At 41.4% G+C, this 20,576-nt stretch overlaps 1 protein-coding gene across 4 annotated transcripts in view; it reads right to left on the bottom strand.

The window, feature by feature from the left end:
- The window catches only part of cad (carbamoyl-phosphate synthetase 2, aspartate transcarbamylase, and dihydroorotase), a 93,552-nt gene that overhangs the window by 16,407 nt on the left and 56,569 nt on the right, over window positions 1-20,576 (bottom strand). For 2 of the 4 annotated variants that reach the window (XM_033021385.1, XM_033021384.1), the window contains exons 30-39: window positions 19,659-19,790; window positions 16,798-16,999; window positions 15,955-16,145; window positions 14,149-14,289; window positions 11,803-11,895; window positions 10,246-10,396; window positions 7,112-7,159; window positions 6,250-6,410; window positions 4,485-4,559; window positions 1,459-1,671 (exon numbers count right to left, since the gene is read on the bottom strand). In XM_033021385.1, coding sequence (XP_032877276.1) covers window positions 1,459-1,671; window positions 4,485-4,559; window positions 6,250-6,410; window positions 7,112-7,159; window positions 10,246-10,396; window positions 11,803-11,895; window positions 14,149-14,289; window positions 15,955-16,145; window positions 16,798-16,999; window positions 19,659-19,790 — 1,407 coding nt within the window. The remainder of the gene's footprint in view (window positions 1-1,458; window positions 1,672-4,484; window positions 4,560-6,249; window positions 6,411-7,111; window positions 7,160-10,245; window positions 10,397-11,802; window positions 11,896-14,148; window positions 14,290-15,954; window positions 16,146-16,797; window positions 17,000-19,658; window positions 19,791-20,576) is intronic. The other 2 variants (XM_033021386.1, XM_033021389.1) reach the window with 1 other exon arrangement.

The following is a 20,576-nucleotide window of genomic DNA, read 5'->3' as shown; positions in this document are numbered from 1 at the left end:
CAACCAAGTAAAAACCTTGCAAGAGGAATTCAAGGCTGCTGTGGGTGTGGTAAAGACACCCTCTGTGGTAAGACTCGCAACTACCGGCATGCATATCATCCCATCAAAGCTAGCGGCAGAAACCACTACACTGAGACTGGTTGGAGCACCAGGCCAACACAATTAAGAGAGCCAGATGCCTTTTTTAGGCACAGGTTCACAGTGCTCACCATGGAGGCAGCGCACTTCACATACTCAGTCTCGTCCCCCAGCAGGCTACAATGCCAGAGCCAAAGGGAGGGGACAGAACAAAATCAGCTGACTCTACCGAAGGTTGAAGAAAAGTGGAGGATACCGGATCATTCTTGATGTGGCTAGTCTGAACACGTGCTTGGAATATAACCATTAAAGATGGATAATTTTCATTCAGCAAAACAGCTGATTGCAGATGATGCAAAATGCATGTTTCCAAAACAAATTTGTGTATCTATATATAATTAAAAGTCGCATCTTGACCACTTCCTGTCCGCGCTGTATATTGATTTTAGAAAAAAACGCTACCATATATCGCTACGATTTTTCACCATCTTACTCGCAGTCCTCCTCAGCTGAGCAGGCCCTGAGGATTTTTACCATCGATGAAAAAGAAAAAGGTTATGAGTGTTTAAAAAACCTTGAGATCCTCTCGCCTGTCAATCACCTCGATGAAGGTAATGGCCCTTCCAGCGGAGGAGGGGGGCAGGACTATAAAACCCCGGAAACCTGGATGTGACTCAGTCACTCTGCAAGATCGCGAGGGAGAGGCCACGACTCTCATTCTAAGCTGTGAATCAACTGAACTGTGAGTGTGCAATGTACTTGCAATAAATGATTTGTTAGCCCTTAATGACAATGCCATGAGTTGTTTGGCCTGCTGCCCTGCCTGTGCTTGAAACTGTGATAGTATTCAAGGTTTACTGCCATATATATGGTGTGTGTCAGTGTGTGTGAGTGAGAGTGTGTGTGTGTGCGCGCGAGTGTGTGTGTGTGAGTGTGAGCGTGTGTAGTGTATGTATATGTGAGTGGTCTCAGTGACTGAGCTGCCAGCCCAATAATCCATTCGGCCCACAAAGTCCATACTAGCCCTCTGGAAACCAGTCCCTTCGGACCACAACACCATGCTAGCGGTCCAGAAAGCCCACCCCACTGGCCAGCAATATTGGAATTGCGTTGGGGGTCCAGCCCTCCCGTGTGAAGCTGGGACCCAACGGGTCCCACAGACTAGTTGTGTATAAAAGCTTTTAACAATCAAAAATAACACCTCAGATTTAATGTAGACTGTGCTATGTGTTGAAAACAAAACAATGCTCTCAGTCATTTGGCCAAATGTACATACAGCTGACAACTCAAGTCTATTTAAAGTCACTAATTATCTGCTAGTGAACTCGGAAAATTGAACTGCGGAGTAAAATTCAATATTCAAATGATTCAAATACATACCTCAACTGCACCTGGCTCAGGATGGCGAAGAACCACTACATCCACATAACAACACATTGTCTGCACTGTGTCAAGGAGAGATTCCCCTTTCTGCACAGATGAAGTTGCCTCGGAAAAGTAAATCACAGAACCACCAAGCCGTTGCATGGCAGCTGCAAATGAGCTGCTAGTTCTTGTGCTGACTTCATAAAACATGGAAGCCATAACTTTACCCTGTTGGAAGAGAAAGGACAGATTTGGGATGTCTCTTTTAACACTTGCCCTAGTGCTTTTAGCACTTCAGATTACAGTTCCTGTTTATCTAAAAGTTTCATAATTTACTTAAACCTGAATATTGTCTTTTCATAATTTCATTTTGCAACCACCACCTCGGAAAGACATTCCAGTCCGCCCTCACACTAAAATACAATCTCAAAGCCTGGGAGAAATGTGGGAACAGAGCGAGATACAAATCTTAGTTTTCCTCTTCTCACAACTATCTGAATTTGAAGTGTCAACATATTTACATTAACCACAGCTTCAATTTTTTTCCAGCCGTCTTCATTTACTATGAGATCTGGACATGGTGGGGATGGATGTTCCAGAATTGCTGCATTCCTTCCATCAAGGGTTATACCACAATAGTAGTAGGTAAGCGGTAGTAGGGAAGACATAGACCAGGAATAATCAGGAATTGAAGCTTATTTCCTGATCCAAATTATGTGTCATTTGGAAGGGAACCTACTGCTGGTGATAGTTCCTCATGTCTAAGCCCTTGCTCTTGGTGATAGAGGCTGGTTTGGGAGGTGCTGTCAATGCTATAAGTGCAATAGTGCATTTATAAACAATACACACTAGTGAAGTGCATAAGCATATGGAGTGGTTGATGGATGGCGTCTAAGTTACTGATCTGCTCTTGTAGCCTGCTCTGCCCAGTCCACTTGAGTTTCTGATCACTAGAGCCAGGATGTTTAGGCACTAAAAAAATGAAATAGGCAGGCAAAAAGACATAATAAAATTACAAAAAAGGCATTTATTGACCAAAAAAGGCATGTATTTTCACCACCAAAATATGGTCACAAAATGATAATATAAAGGTACACTACATTAAATGACCAAAGTTGTCTGGTTGCACATAATTACTCACATTTTTTTTCAAATTATCTGGTGTTAAACTATGCCATCTGTCAGACAGAATATGCTTCAGTTGTGAAAAACTTATTTCTACCTCAGCTGAGGTCACTGGTGCATACCCAAAACAAGCTACAGTCTCTATATTCATGTCGATATCTTGTGCATTACAACTACCTTTGAGAACTTTAGCTACGTTTTGTATTTCTTCAAGATCTTTGTTAGCTAAAATCACTCAAATTTTCCTTGTTACCTACATCGCCAGGAATTTTACCAATATCGTCAGTTACTTTGTTGAAAACCTGCAAGTTATTCACTAATGTTTCGTCACGTTTCTCAAGGCAAGTGATAAGCTTGTGGGAAGTTTGCAAACTTGGAAGCAATAAACACAAGATCGCAATTGAGGGACTTTTTCTGCATGATTTCACTGACAATCCTGACTACAGCAGATTCTTCTTCTTCAAAACATTTGACGATTTATTTTATCTTTTCAAAATTTGCAGCATAGTAGAGTACAGCAGAGAGCCATGTACCCCACCTAGTCAAAACATGCTGAGGAGGTAGCAGATTCTCGGGTGCCATTTCCTTGAACAACTGCACACGTGACGGTGCTTTGAGGAAGATTTTCTTGACATTGGAAACTAGGCGATTGACATTTGGGAACAAGCTACGTATGTGCTTGGCAATTCTATGAAGTCCTTGAGCTAAGCATGACACATGCAACATTTTGGGGAATAAAGCTTTAAGAGCACGGGCAACTTTTTTCATGTACGGAGCTGCATCAGTCACAAACAGAAGAACATTCTCGTGTTTTATACCAAGTACAGCAAGTGAAGATGTAAACAACTGAGCAAAAGTTGAGCTGTTTGACTTCTCCAATACTTCCAATGTCAACAAATACTCCTTTGATGGTTGACCTGCCTCCAGTGTACCAATTACCACATTGGCAACATATCTCCCCACAGCATCAGTTGTCTTGTCTATTGAAATCCATATTTCGTTGCATGCAACTTCATCTCTAATTTTCTGCACAACAATGTTGAAGTTGCTGTCAACATAATTTTCCCGTAATGATGACTCGCTCGGCATATGTTCCTCTGTGTATTTCTCTAAAAAAACCTCGGAGAGATTTGTTTTCCAATTTCCACAGTGGAATTCCAGCAACAAGAATGCCTTGCACAGATCACTCGAAAGCTCAGATTTGCGATTGGAGCCAGCAGTAAATGGAGCGAGGAGACAAGCTTGGGTATTTCGCTTACATTGTTTACACCCCAGCGGTATCAACATTGACTTCTCTAATTTTAGTTAGCCCTTGTCTTCTCCCTCCTCCCCCTCCCCTTCCCAGCTCTCCTTCTAGTTCTACTGTCTCCTCCTCTTTCTTTCTTTCTTTTAAGAAGTGTGAAATGGCACCCAATACCAAAGTCTCCTGATAAGGTCTCAACTACCAAAGACCGAGATGAGAAGAAATTTATTCATAGTGTTATGAATTTTCAATGACAGGCATCGTCATAAAATATATATTCAAGGACGATACCGACAGATTTCCAGAATACAGAGAAATCAAGGACTATGATCTGACGAAGAGGTCACTTAACCTATCCCTGCCATTTGCTACGTTCTTACATTCTGGGCTATTCAGACATGATAGTTACACTTCAGTTCTGCGTAGACCAGAAATAAAGATGTGCACTTGTTTGATAAATTGACATGTTAAATTATGTAGTCAAATCCAAATACAACATCTTAGGGTAGAAGTTAACAAAAACTGCATATTATCTTTCAGATTATTCTCTGGATACGAGAGATATCAACATTTTGAGCAATATCACTATTAGTGACACTAAATGACATAAACACACCAAACAAAAACACCCAGCTTCTAAATATTATAAACTAAATAAAATTGTTAGACAAACCTTCAGAATATCCAAGCTGCGATCTTTCTGCACTGTTAAGCGCAGGTTATGAGCAACATTGAACAAGTGCGACAACTACAAGAAAAAACAACGTTTTATCAGAAAATCAATATCCACAAATAATTCCAGATGTACATATACACAAAATCAACACTCCTATTACAACTTTTCATGCAGTTGAAACATTATGACAATTAGTTACTTTTACGTGGGCTTTATAATCAAGATTGAAATTGATGGATATATGGAACAAGCTGCCAGAGGAGGTAGTTGATGCAAGTACTATAATAACATTTAAAAGACATTTGGATAGGAAAGGTTTAGGGGGATATGGGCCAAATGTAGGCAGGTGAGTGAGGCATAGAGTCACACACCACGGAAACAAGCCCTTCAGACCAACTTGCCCAGGGCGACCAAAATGCCCCATCTACTGTACACCTGCCTGCATTGGGCTCATATCCCTCTAAACCTTGCCTGTCCATGTGCCTCTCTAAATGTATTTTGAATCTTGTTATGGTGCCGGCTTCGACTATCTCCTCTGGCATCTCGTTCCACATATACACTGCCCTGTGTGAAAAAGTTGCCTCTCAGATTCATATTAAACTTTTCCCCTCTCAACTTGAACCCGTCTTCTGGTCTTGACTCCCCTACTCTTGAGAAAAGACTGTGCATTTTCCCTATCTATCCCCCTCATGATCTCACACATCTCTATAAGATCACCCTTCATCCTCCTGAGCTCCACGGAATATAGTCTGGGTCTGTCCAACCCCTCCCTATATCTTGGTAGGCACCAGCAAGTCACCATGCTGTATGGCTTTATGACCATGAAAATGTATTACCAACTTACTTGCAACTCATGCTAAAACATTTACCTTCTTTTTTTAAAGCGCTTTCCTGCTCAGTTGGTAACTTCAAATGTCATGATATTCTGTCTATATTTTAGAGTTTAGAGATACAACATGGAAATAGGTCCTTCAGCCCACTGAGTCCACACTGATCGTCAATCACCTGTTCTAACTTGTTTTATATTATCCCATTTTCCCTACACATTCAGTGTGATTTTAGAGAGGCCAATTAACCAACAAACCCATATGACTTTGGGATGTGGAAAGAAACTGGAGCACCCAGAGGAAACTTGGGCAATGTACACACTCCACATAAAATCACCCATGGTCAGGATTGAACCCAGGTCTCTAGTGCCTTGAGACAGAAGCTCTACCAGCTGCGCCACTGTGCCGCCCTTTATTTGGGTGCTCAGTGTTTGAAACAGAGTTTAAGTGTTAAATCCTTATCACTTAGTCTGCATTCCTAAGTTTCCCTTTGGAAAACTTTGGTTTCTTATTTTGATTTAAAGCATCTGATAAAGTTCTACAAATTGGTAGTGTATAGAATTTTCCTTCTTGCAGCATGCAAGGTCAATGTGTCAGCTTCGTAAGAAAATCAAATCTTAATGTGAATTTGTTCCAATATTGTGGATTAACACAGGATAGTCATATTACCATTGGGATTTTCATTTCCATTTTAAACTGGTGCAGGCACTAGGAACTGCAGGTGATAGTTTACAAAAAATGACACCATGCTGGAGTAATTCTGGGTCAGGAAGCATCCCTGGAGAACATGGATAGATGACGTTTCAGGTTGGGACCCTTCCTCTAGATGATGGCATGTCGATCAACATCAGTTTCACGACACAACAAAGATCAACACCAGAACAGAAACCACATATCATCAGAATTATAAATTGAAACAAATAAAAGGTGATCACCTGGTCTTTTGAAAACTGTCTAACTGACAGAACATGCTGTCCAACAAAATAATGTAAAAGAGGAGAGTATGGATGAGGAGCAGCCTGTGCTGCAAGATTCTGTGGCGATAGAAGCCTCGAAACAGGAGGAGGATATACATAACCATCTTGACTCATTGGATCTTTTGACAAAAGAAAAACAAGTAGATGATCAAAATTAGTTGAAGTTAAAGGCATACTCTTATGCAAATATTCAGTTTGCCTTGCAACATTCTTATAGGTTCACAAGTTATATTTCATACCTATTCACAGAAAACTGATTAAGCTTCACCTGTTAAAAATGCAAGTTATTTACTGAATCATGAAAAGGTGTCAACTTCAGTAAAAATGACATGTCCATTCAAACAAAGCAGCAAATTTGTACAGTTAAGTTCATAATCAATTATTGCAACAATGCCCAATTATATATTCAAAACCTTGTGCAGTTATGAATGCCATACAATCCACAACTGTGCTCAGGGCCCAAGCTCATCATGACAAGCACATGTGCCTCTACATCAAACCATATTTTGCAAACAAAAGCAGAAAAGCAGCCAGAATCCTTAATCAGTATTAATAAGACAAGAGAACTCCAAAATCAGCAACATTAAATTATCAGAACTACCAAAAGCTTCACAAGCACATTTCACTAAGGGTTCACTGAGATTTGACGGCTGTGCAGTACGATGACATGCAAAGAAGCAGCAGATTCAACACTGCAAAATAAATTTTCAGTAAAGCAGCAAAGCATTCTCAGAGGAGAAGAAAAGCTGGGGTTATCTGCCGTTAGAATTACCAACATTCCAGAGTACTGAAATTTTTAAACTGCTGCTGCATTTCACACCTTGTTCGATGAATTTCTTGACTGTTTTGTCCTTGTATTCTCCTTCAGCTGTTTAAATCAGAGCAAGCAGAATCAGCAAGTGATTGAGTCAAGCAATACCAATTAGAAAAGATAAGCACACGTTGCAATTTACAAAACATTTCTTCATGTGATGATGAGATGGCGTGCTTCTATGCGATCCATGCTTGCTATTAGATGCATTTATTTTTTTTAAGTCAATACCATTATGAAATCCATTATATAATATAAGGCCATTAATGTGAGAAAGCTTTTTAAGCGATTCACAGCCAAGTGATTATACCACTGAAAACAAAGGTGTGAAATCGTTAGTGTGCCTGTTGCAATAAAGCTATAGATTTGCATCCAAACTTGCATACTGCAAGAAGTGGCTTGTTCGTTTCAGACTCCTTCCCAACCCATTCAAAGCAACAATTCCACAAATCTGCATTTGAAATATAGTATCTCCGAGCATGTTCCCTACCTTTCATCTTAGTGAACTAAACCATTGTTAGGTGTCAATATGTGTTAAATAAAAGGGTTACTGTAGTAAAGATTCATTGTGTAAATGCATACCTACCAGAAGAGAGCTGTACTATCATTACAAACTGAACAATGAAGATTCCAAGTTACAAACTGAGAACAATGCATTGATTGAACAGTGACTGATTTGCTCTTTTAATTACATTTCATACTCATCCATGAGGGTAGAACATGGGAAAAATATGGACTATTGTTTATTTAGATTCTATTATCCACAAATTCTGATAATGTAATAAGTTTATTATAAAAAGCAATTTAAACAGAGCTGAACAGTATTCTGAGAACATTAATTATGGATAATGACAGTACTAACCACAATATTTGTGCAATTAAATTACAAAAATTGAATCATCTATTCTACCCATATTTTCTGGGTGGTTAGACGATGTGCCAAAGTAGCAAATGCCAGAAAATAATAACAATACAACTGACAGTCAATCTGTAAGTATAATTTCACTTTTTTCAAACATGCGATGTGACTTAAAGTTTCCTTTAACAGAATTCAGCATGTGATAATCTGGATTTTCAAAAAAACCTTTGACAAGGTCCCACACAGGAGAGTAGTGTGCAAAATTAGAGCACATGGTATTGGGGGTAGGGTATTGACATGGATAGAGAACTTGTTGGCAGGAAGCAAAGAGGAGGAATTAACGGAACCTTTTCAGAATGGCAGGCAGTGATTAGTGGGGTGCCGCAAGGCTCGGTGCTGGGACCCTAGTTGTTTACAATATATATTAACGATTTAGACAAGGGAATTAATTGTAGCATCTCTAAGTTTGCGGATGACACAAAGCTGGGTGGCAGTGTGAGCTGCGAGGAGGATGCGAAGGCTGCAGGGTGATTTGGATAGGTTGGGTGAGTGGGCAGATGCATGGCAGATGCAGTATAATGTGGATAAATGTGAGGTTATCCACTTTGGTGGCCAGAACAGGAAGTCAGATTATTATCTGAATGGTGTCAGATTAGGAAAAGGGGAGGTGCAACGAGACCTGGGTGTGCTTGTACATCAGTCACTGAAAGTAAGCATGCAGGTACAGCAGAATGAAGAAAGCCTTCATTGCGAGAGGATTTGAGTTTAGGAGCAAGGAGGTCCTACTGCAGTTGCACGAGCCCCTGGTGAGACTGCACCAGGAGTATTGTGTGCAATTTTGGTCTCCTAATTTGAGGAAAGACATTATTGTTATTGAGGGAGTACAGCGTAGGTTCACCAGGTTAATTCCCGGGATGGCAGGACTGACATATGATGAATGGGTCGACTGGGCTTGTATTCGCTGGAATTTAGAAGGATGAGAGGGTATCTTATAGAAACATATAAAATTCTTAGAGGATTGTTCCCGATGTTGAGGGAGTCCAGAACCAGGGGTCACAGTCTAAGAATAAGGGGTAGGCCATTTAGGACTGAGATGAAGTCCAAGTTGTTAGGACTTGAAGTACTTTATTCAGTGCTAACACTGACACAACCAATTCACAAAACACTAGTCTAGATTCTGCAGTGAAAATGATAATGAAAATCTGCACTGACCATGATTATACCGTGAAGCCAACAATAACTAATGCCTATCTGCAGTCTCCCACTCAAGGAAATTAAAAAAACTGGTGTTGCAATGCATTTATAAATTACTCCAACTGTAAATAACATTGCCTGGAAATATTTGGCTTGGAACAGGCTCACTGCTGAGCAGCATACCGTTCAAATTTTCCAGATGCTCATAGGAAAGAGCCTACTTTGCTGACTTAAAACTTTTGGGGACTCCAGCACTGTAGCGAAAGACAGGGAGAATTAATGGTGGAAATGGTGCAGTGGGCATTCATACTGGGTGATCTCAGGACTAAGGAAGCCCTACTGCTGATCACCATAGGGCTGCTGATCTCTACATGAAGTCCAGTGGAAGAGAATGTTGAACCACAAGACACGAAACAATACCAAGTTCAGGATTCCTGCACTGATTGCATATGTGTGGGAGTTCCAGACTTGGCAATTATTCCTTTTTTGCATTAATGGTTTGTCGCACGAGATGCAACTAAGCTTTAGAAGATGCATACCAAATAGACTAAATTATTTTTCTTTGTATACTGCCATTCCACGCATCTTAAAATAATGAATAATTAATTTTTCAATGTCTTTGATATTTTAACATCTATCTTAATATTACGTCAATGGTCCATCACATTTTATATTTTGTAATTGCTTCTTGATTTGTTGAATGTAAGAATTCCTTACTGTAATTGATATTTGGATAGTAAATTACATCATTATTGCTAGATTCCAACTATCTCCTTGAATAACTGCATTTCACTTCCTTATGTCAGTGAAAAGATTAAATACGCTGCATTTCGATACGGCTGATCACCAGACTAACCACACAATTCAAAACTTACGCAAATAAAAGAAACTGGAAAATTACCTTTTTAACCAGAAGATTTTTTAAAGTTAGATATTGAACTGAATATTGAATTTTAAGTTGATTTTGTTTGCATAACCGAACAAAACTAAAAATTCCAGGCCATCTATTGATCATACTGTTTATTCCACCTATATTATCCTACGCAAGACCATGTTACATCACAAATGGAGGAGGAAATTTAAGACTTACCATTTAGAAGTCCAGGATCAGAAGAGCGATGGATTCTTGGAGGTAGATGGAACCTGGCATCCACAGCAGGGCCACTAGTCATTCTGCGTGGGCTTGCTGGCCTAGTGCGGATCGTTTCAGTTTGAATTGAATGCTTTGAATGCTCCGGAGTCTTTAAAGAAAAAATAATTATGCAGATACCTTGCAGGTAAATTAATCAGTTGTTTTGTATGATAAGGTAAACGAGAAATCTTAAATGCCAATGACTGAAACCTATGGGAAATTACTTGTATACCTGCCACACAAATGTCATTTTCAAGACGTCAATGCAATATTGAAGGAGTTTGATAGACTTTAGTTTCAAAGGTGATTTAAAAAAAGGATCTTTATTACTTATGTGCTACGGGTGGTGTGTTGGTGCTGGCGGAGGAGAAGACGGCCGCAGGTTGTCACATAGCAGCTGGATAAGCAAGTGAATCAAGTGCAGCCAATGGCAGCTATACAGGGGATCACACTGGGCCAGGCTGACTCCTACTTCATTGATCCAGTGCCACCAAACTTAAAGTGAGAAAGTAAGAAATTGCATATTTCCTTTTGCCATTTTGGACTTTTCAGAGACTTCCAGGTCGCAAAATGACACCGGAACTTGGCGACTCTGTACCTGCTGTTCCAGAAAAGGATCCATAGTACTCATGTATAATATGATTTGACTGGATAACATGCAGAACACACATCTCACTGTATCTCTATATGCACTGTATCTCTATATATAAATAGCTAACTAACATAAGAGATTACCAGTCAAACCTCTGGGCCACGCCAATCCCCAGCAGAACAATCCTATTCATCCCATTCCCATGCTGATGTCCTGAAGCTCTGCAATTTATCCCTTCTTCCGTGCCCATCAATCTCCCTTTGATTCTTTTATCAATTACCAACATTAGGGGTAATTAACAGTAGCCAATTCACCTACAAGTACTTTGGAATATAGAGCAAAACCAGTGTATCAGCAGAATCTTTTCAAAACGAGCGCAAATATAAACCATGTAACAACAAGATTCACTGTCACCAAATGTCTCTTAGACCTACATAATGAGAACCAAATCACTGCAAACTGTTGGAAGTGGCAAAATCACTTATTTGCTAGGTACCAAGGTTGAGCTAAATATTAAGCAAGTATCTCACTGATTGCCCAGGAGTATTTATGATTGCCTGCAGTCATTGGAAAGAGTTCCCTACATCTTTCTAGCCCACACCCCCATCAAACAAAATCATGTTTTTATTTCTGGACACTCAAGAAATACGTCAAAATTCGTTTGGGGGTGCATGAGGTTCATTAGCAATGAATTTGACTCAAAAGAAACAACGTGTTTCCTCAATACGTTCCAATGACTAAACTACTGACACAGAACCAATAAATTAAAAGTTAAAGCATTGGTACAACATCATATTTAGTTATTCTTTACATTCTGATCACTAATTGTATTGACCACTACCTCGCAACTGAAAGTGCTTTACACAAAAGATCAGATGAAGTATATTAAATCAGAATAATCTGTGCTGGAATTGAAACTTTACCTTTACTGCAGTAAGTGGTGGCGGCATAGGCAATGAGACACCCACCAAAGGCCATGCCCTCACATCCTGTCCATAGCCTGGAGGAACTAACACCTGTAATCAGACATTACAATCCAGCACATTTTCATAGGCATGAAACAAAAGATCTACAATGTAATCACAAAGTTAATGCAAGACAATGATTGATAATTGATTACTGGGAGTGGTACACAGGTTGACAAGGAGTTTTGGTAAAATGGTGCATTGGATATTCAGGTCATAAGAGGTGTATTAAACAAGGATAATACAATAAACATGGAATACTATTGTGTGAAGAACAAATTCATGGGATAGTTTATACAGTTTATTTTGACGAGATACTGAGGGAACTATTTATTTCATGTATAGTACTGTGTAATGAGAAATAGGTACATTGATGACCCGGTAGCCATGGAACATTTAGGGAACAATGATCATCATATGAGAATTTTGTGTAAAAATGGGGGTTCCAAGAATCAGTGACATGGATTTATGCATTTCCTCCGAATAACCACATTCTATGAAGTTATGAAGTGAGCCAATAGATGGAGTGTACATCTCAGTGTGAAAATGTCATGGATGCACAGTCTCTTGCCCAGAGTAGGTGAATCGAGGACCAAAGGACATAGGTTTAAGGTGAAGGGGAAAAGATTTAATAGGAATCTGAAGGGTAACTTATTCACACATAGGATAGTGGATGTATGGAACAAGCTGCCACAGGAGGTAGTTGAGACAGGGACTATCCCAACATTTAAGAAGCAGTTAGACAGGTACAAGGATAGGACAGGATTGGAGGGATATGGACCAAATGCTGGCAGGTTGGACTAGTGTAGCTGGGACATGTTGGTCGGTGTGGGCAAGTTGGGATGAAGGGCATGTTTCCCCACTGTGACTCCGACTCCAATGTTTTCGGCAACATTGGATTTGAAAAGAAGTTTGTAAAATAAACCAAGCAGCTGTGAAGTACATTTCCTATCAGTTATAATTGGAGAATCTACGTAGTCAATTTATAATGTATTTTTCATAAATATTTCAGCTTTGCTTCAGGTCAGTATGTGTGATAGTGTGTGACAAGGGAAAGCATCAAGATCCAAGACCCAATTGTAAATTTTACATCTCAAAAAGTTGGAAAAGATAGTAATTGCACTAACATTTAAAGTAGAATCAATAAATCAAGGCTTGTACTAATAGAATCAGAATAAAGAAAGAAGTTCAGCAGTATATCAATCTTGTAATAGTACATCGAAGTCACCCTAACATAGAAGCTTAGAGATGGACAAATTGACGCAAAATAGACTAAAAGCCAATTTATGAGATTCCAACCTCTGGTACTAAAGAGGAATAAAAGACCAAACAGATGTTCACTGAAAGCATCGTTCTGCATGCCAAAATAAAGCTGATAACAATAATAAACACTTATGACAATACAGAAGGTCCTCCCTAAATTACTGGATGAAGTTAAAAAACAAACAAATTGTAACCAACTTGCAAAAAAGTAATATTGACTTTTATTAATTGTCACCAAATGAAACCATGTCAGAAGGAGACTGGGCGATCGTTTCGCAGAACACCTTCGCTCAGCCCGTGTGAACCAACCCGATCTCCCGGTTGCTGGACACTTTAATTCTCCTTCCCATTCCTACAGACCTTTCTGTCCTCGGTCTCCTCCATTGTCAGAATGAGGCTAAACGCAAATTGGAGGAAAAGCATCTCATATTTCACTTGGGCAGCTTATAGCCCAGTAGTTTGAATATTGATTTCTCTCACTTCAGGTAGCTCCGGCATTCCCTCTCTCTCTCACCCTACACACATCTTACAATGGCCTGTTTCCTTCATCATCGTTACTTTTTTGCATATCTTTCATTCATTGTTCTTTATCTCGCCACATCACCATCTATATCTCTCGTTTCCCTTATTCCTAACCAGTCTGAAGAAGGGTCTCGAGCCGAAACATCACCTATTCCTTCTCTCCAGAGATGCTGCTTGTCCCGCTGAGTTACTCCAGCTTTTTGTGTCTATCTTCAGGAGGAGAAGCAGTTTACTATGGAATGAGTATGTTAACCTATGATGAGCGTTTGAATATGATGACACATTCCGTGTTGCACTGAAGTTTAGTGCTTCAATTCAGGAACTGATTGGTTTGCAGAGTTTGCTGCAGAAAAAGCCATGTTTGAGATTTGGGGATTGGATGGGCACTTAAAAATCCCTGGGAGTGACCAGACACTGTAGCCCACTGTGACCGAGAACTCATATTATAAAATTTCAACAATCCTGCGATTTAGGTAGGACCTCAATAAAATTGTCAGTACTGCAGAACCCAGAGATTACCTGTCCATCAATGTAGGCCACTTCACCTCTCAGTACAACTCTCCTGACTTTTCCCTTCACTTTTCTTCCTTCAAATGGTGTCCACTTAGACTTTGTGAACTGCATGTATGATGGGATAATCCATTCTTGCTCCAAATCAACCTAAATATATGCAAAACACAGACTCAGTTTTGTTTCAATATGACATTATAATTCCAACATATTTTTTAAATCACTTTTGAATAAAAAGAAAATTGCATACAACAAAATACTGCTCTTTAGCAAATTAGATCATTAGATCTAAGCTCATTAGATCTGCTATTCATTGTTTCAAGCATCTCTGCAGCCTTCTCAGTTCATACTCACTTTGTGTTCCCTCTCATTTAAATGTTTTAATATTGAGTTGTGTGCAGCCTTATGCGGCCTGACCTGCTGTTACTCCAGCACTTGTGTCCTTTTGTGTATTAACCGGCATCTGCTGTTCTTTGTTTCTACTTTCTCTATTCTTTAATATTCCCAATGTTTTCCACATTTTCTTGCGGAAAAATTATGTTCCATTTTCCAGAGCCACACAGATTCTCTATATGTTTCTGTCCTCCTGACAAAGCGTCTGTCTTGTGCAGAACACTGAGAACAATCAAAAGCAGTTTGAGAAATGGCCTTGACTAACCCTCATTCTGTCAGCAAGATGCTGTAGTCCCTTTTATTTACCAGTCCAAGCGCCATCATGCTCCCATTCCAGCCACTCGGCCTCCGAACAGCAGTGATGCTAATAGCACTCAGGTGCAACCCCGACCTCCAGTGCAGTCTGCGGGCGCTTGGTACATTCGCCCTTTTCTCCAGGTGTCCCATTTCTCTCACATCTCATTAACAAGATGGTTGTTGGGTTAATTGGTTAATGCAAATTGCCACCAGGGTAGGTGGATGACAGGAGAATCAGGGGAGTTGAAGAGCATCTAAGTGCAAATGGGATAAATCAGAAAAGACTGGAAAGCCAAAACAGATATGACGGGCCAAATAGCCTTCCATTTCATGTGGAAATATGGACTCTGCACTGTGCCAAAAATGTTTTAATTCAGCACTTGGGAGCCAGACTTTTCCCACACCCACGCAACCTTGGCAGAAGCAAGCAAAGGAAATCCTGAAAAACAGAGTGAACTGTTTCCATGACAGTCTGTTTCTCTTCATCAGGATAATCTATGTGTTGCTTTTCTTGTCAGCTGAAGGAAGGAAGGCAGATGTTAGATGATGCAATGTGGATCAGGATAACTCACTGAAAACACTGCATCAATCTTGACCACATTTTGTGGTACCCGAGCTGTACAGGCTGCTTCACTTTATGTTAGTTTTTGCAATTAATTTTCCCAACACTTCCACTTAAATCAACTGTTCATATCTTTCTCTCCATCCAACTGTTTCTAAGTATGCAGTTGTTCTCATGACTCTGACTCAGGCCTTGGCATTAACATTAAACAACTTAACTAATTCAACTGCTCTCTTTCAAGGCATTGACCAGCGGACAGCAGCTGGTGTGGACATATCGATTGGTGTTGAGAGGTGTATACCCTAGCAAATGCTTCAAAGAATTATAAAACAAGATACAAATACTTTTCACACACAACAAATCAACTGGGCACTTCCCTACGAATATGCTTTGCAGGTCAGCCAAATTAATCTTATTAATCTCACACTTTCTAAAATTATACTCTTTTCAATACTCAAAAAGCGGGACCGAGATTGAGCAGCTTGAATGAACATGCATAAATACCAATTAAAAGTTTATTTCACAACAGTTTCAGCCACAATTTCTCAAAAGTTAAACTACACCTCCACATAAGTGTTTTCTTGAATTGGCAATGAAAAGATCTTCCGAGGATTTTCATACAGCCTTTTCACAAGATCATCAACAGAGAGTCTTCCTTCACTGACGGCTGTGAGGAGTAGTGGTAGCATGGTCTCTAAACCAGGGTAACCTGGTGGTGGCATCTCGCTGTTCTTCTCTTCAACTGAATGCGGAGCTGAAGAAGTGGAGATTAAACCATAAAATGAACATTTACGTACAACACAATTACTTAACCCACTACTGTTGCAGATCTAGATCAAAACCTTGCTTAAGAAGAAAACATCAATGGCAGCCAATGGCATCAGTTAAGCTAATTTATGTAAATCAAATGCAAATTATCACAGCACCACCATTCAATTAATCAAGGAAATATACGCCAAACAGTACTAAGTTTAGCAATATGAAATGATTTCAAGCTTTCGTTGTAATAAAATAACCAATTGTTAGTGAGAATGTCCTTTAACAAGAAAGCAAAAGTAAATTACTAATGCAATTTAGTTATATTCTAGGTGAAAGCAGCTCCATGTAAAAACAGATATGGCAGCAAAAATATTTGATATCTCAGTTACTACATACTGCCATTTGTGTAGTTACTTGCTTTAGCTTGAACCCATTCTGCACAGCTACACCCAGAGAAATCGCCAGAGAATGGCAACTGCAAAAATTAAAGCAAATAAAACGATTGGTTGCAGATTATAAAGGATGCATCAGATTACAAAGATGTACAAAGGTTTAAGATTTTTCTGAAAGCATTCCTACTGCTTCTCCCTTTACCCCTGAATTCAAAATAAAATTTTAATTAAAAGTTTGCCAATTCAGTTACTTACCATGATCGGTCGCAAAACAGTCAATGACATCCATATTGTCCCAGAGTGCTTTGACGTCCTCTTTAGTACCCAACATTGGTCTAACTTGGCCTTTGCCATGGCCTATAATTTCAAGGTCTTCTTCACTCAAGAAAAGATGATGAGGAGCCACTTCACAGGTTACTTGTAGACCCTTCTGTTTCGCAGCTCGAATAATCTGGATCTGATGGACAAAACAAATGAAATATCACTATTTGTACACAGCCCATATATACGAGTGTTTGAGAGACCTGCCCACTGCCAAGGGGTTGCAAGCATGTGTGGGAATTCAGTCCGTGGTTGAATTTTGGGTTACAACCAGTGCACGAGAACGGAACCCTGTCATATCATATCATATACTTATTAAAATTCTGATCTTGTTAGTGTGTATATGTGTGTGTATATGTGGCTGTCTTTACATCTTCGCAAAAAAACGATGTGGTAACGATAACATTTTTCCTGTTCGAGGCCGGGAGCATCTTATCTGAAAATTCATGATTTATTTCTCGACTTATTACTGATTAAAGTTTAAAACCATCAAAAGACTGAAATTAAAACCACCAGCTTCAAATGATGATGTCACAATGGCTCAGCTAGCAGAGACCAGCCTGAATGACACGTCCTATATTTGACACGTTGTTTGCTTAAAGCTTTAAAAATGCCAACTTTCACAAGATTTTTTATATATTCTGATTCACATTTTTCCCCTCGAGGCCGAGATCACTTTCACTGAACATTCTATGCTTTATTTCTCGGCTTATTACTGATTAAAGTTTAAAAAAATTAAGACTCGACTTGGATTGCTTTTGCAACACAGGGCAAGTGCAATTGGATTTTTTTTTTAAAGATCACTGCTGAGAGAGGCAGGGGAGTGCTGGAATCAATGCTGGAAGTGAGGGAGGGGGAGGGAGAGGGAGAGGAGGGGGAGAGAGAGGAGGGAGAGAGAGAGAGAGAGGGGGGGAGAGAGGGAGGGGAGGGAGAGAGGGGGAGAGAGTGGAGTAGGGTGAGGGGGGGAGATAGAGGGGGAGAGAGAGGAGGGAGAGAGAGAGGGGAGAGAGAGAGGGGGGGAGAGAGGAGGGGGGGAGAGAGGAGGGGGGGACGAGAGGAGGGGGGGAGAGAGAGGGGAGGAGGGGAGAGGGGAGGGGGGAGAGAGAGGAGGGGGGGGAAGAAGAGAGGAGAGGGGGGAGAGAGAGGAGGGGGGGAGAGAGAGGAGGGGGGGGAGCGAGAGGGGGAGGGGGGAGGAGAGAGGGGAGGGGGAGAGAGGAAGGGGGGGAGAGAGCGGAGGGGGGAGAGAGAGCGGAGGGGGGAGAGAGAGGAGGGGGGAGAGAGAGGAGGGGGGAGAGAGGGGGAGGGGGAGAGAGGAGGGGGGGATAGAGCGAAAGAGGGGAGAGAGAGGAGGGGGGGAGATAGAGAGAAGGGGGGAGAGAGAGAGGAGGGGGGGGAGACGAGAGGAGGGGGGGAGGGAGAGGAGGGGGAGAGAGGAGGGGGGTGAGAGAGAGGAGGGGGAGAGAGGGTGCAGGGAGAGGAGAGAGAGGAGGGGGAGAGAGGAGGGGGGAGAGAGAGAGGGGGGAGGGGGAGGAGAGAGAGGAGGGGGGGAGAGAGAAGAGAGGGGGAGAGAGGGGAGGGGGAGAGAGGGGAGGGGGGGAGGTGAGGGGGGAAGGGGGGAGAGAGAGGGGAGGGGGGGGAGAGGGGAGGGGGGAGAGAGGGTAGAGGAGGGGGGAGAGAGGGGAGGGGGAGAGAGGGGAGGGGGAGAGAGGGGAGGGGGGAGAGAGGGGAGGGGGGAGAGGGAAGGGAGAGGGGAGGAGGAGAGAGGGGAGGGGGGGAGAGAGAGAGGAGGGGAGAGAGAGGGGAGGGGGAGAGAGGGGAGAGAGGAAGGGGGAGGGAGAGGAAGGGGAGGGAGAGGAAGGGGAGGGAGAGGAAGGGGGAGGGAGAGGAAGGGGGAGGGAGAGGAAGGGGGAGGGAGAGGAAGGGGGAGGGAGAGGAAGGGGGAGGGAGATGGGGTGAAGTGGGGTTGGGTCTACCGCTCTGCCTCTACCCCCTCCCATCCTTTTTACCCCCCCCCCACCCCATGCCCTCCCCATCACTCTCATCCCCCCCCACCCTCTACCTTCCTCACTCTCACCCCCCCTCCCCCTCTAGCCCGGCCTGCGCAGTTGGGAGCTATGCGTGAGTGGATAGGACGGGGGATTGGGGAAAAAGGAGCAAATGAATAATAATAATGTGTGTGTGTGCGCGTGTGCATGTGACGCCGCAGGCCGCCTGCCCCCTCGCCCCCCCCCCCACACACAACCGCGCGTTGAGGGGACGGGTCCCACTTGGTCTAGTAATCTAATAAAAGCATAATTTCAGTCAGTTTAAAATCTGAAATTAACACAGCCCTTTATCATGAAATAAATTAACACTGCCAAGATAACATTGAAACCAAATCAAGATTTCACTACCGTTAAAATTACTTTAAAAGCATGGCAGTTGCATTTGGTACACCACACAAAGGTGGCCATGTTGCCAATCACAACGCCATGATCATCTCACTGTACAGATACTTTCCGAAGTTTAAAAGAATGTTCACAAAAGGTATGCGTTAACATATTAAGTTTGTGCATGAAAACACAGTGACCGCACCATTACTTCCATTCAACGTCCTGTGGCAAAAGGACACTTAAATGGATCTTCTGTCCCTATTTTCTAAATAGTGATATTATCTCGATAGAAATAAGTAGTCACATTTTATTACACACTGTAAATGCACCTAGTTTATAAAATAATCTTAAAAATACAAGATTTGAACATTTATGTATTATCTAAATAATACAACAAACGTGCAGTTTATCAATTTTACTTACCTCCTCCTTCCTGGCTACGTGGCAAATGTGAACAGGACGCTGGTACAACTGTGCTACCATTAAAATGGCCGCTACTGTCTGTCTTTCAGCATGTACAACTATAGGCAGGTGTTTAGGCCATTTTTCAAAATGCTGAAAATGTAAAAAATATTTAAATTACATAATTAGGCAACATTCATATAAATAGGAACACTTACTAATTTAAAAACATTTGGAATATGTTCACTGCGAGAGATTTCATTTAAAATATGCTTCAACTATATAAAATTCTGAGAGGCGTAGATAGGGTATCGAGGACTGAAATATCAATACTAGAGGTCAGAGCTTTAAGGTGAGATGGAAAGTTGAAAGGAGACACGGCGGATAGTGAGTGCTTGGAACACGTTGCAGGGGTGGTGGTGGAGGCAGATGTGATAGCGGCATTCAGAGACTTTTGTATAGGCACATTTATATACAGAGAATGAGGAATATGGATAAAGTGTAGGCAGATAAGAGTTGATCTTGGCATCACGTTTGGCACAGACATTACGAGTCTGAAGGGTCTGTCACTTTACTGTTTTTTTTTAGAGATACAGCACAGAAACAGGCTGTTTGGCCAACTGGGTCTGCGCCGACCAGCAATCCCTGTACATTAACACTATCCTTGGGATGGAAGATTGCAACCTTCACGTGGTCCGCCCTGTTTCGACTAATGCAATCAACTCGACATGCACAAACGGAAGATGAAATAGAACAAGTTGTCCTACAACTTTAGGCTATGCACGCCACACGAACGAAGAAGAACACTATCCTACACCCACTAGGGACTATTTTTCCATTTACCAAGCCAATTTACCTACAAACCTGAACATCTTTGGAGTGTGGGAGGAAACGAAGATCTCTGAGAAAATTTTATCCCAAACCTCTGACTTAAACAAG

The sequence above is a fragment of the Amblyraja radiata genome, chromosome 5, assembly GCF_010909765.2.
Source record: "Amblyraja radiata isolate CabotCenter1 chromosome 5, sAmbRad1.1.pri, whole genome shotgun sequence".
Taxonomy (NCBI): Eukaryota; Metazoa; Chordata; class Chondrichthyes; order Rajiformes; family Rajidae; genus Amblyraja; species Amblyraja radiata.
This window is presented reverse-complemented; position numbering and strand designations above follow the sequence as displayed.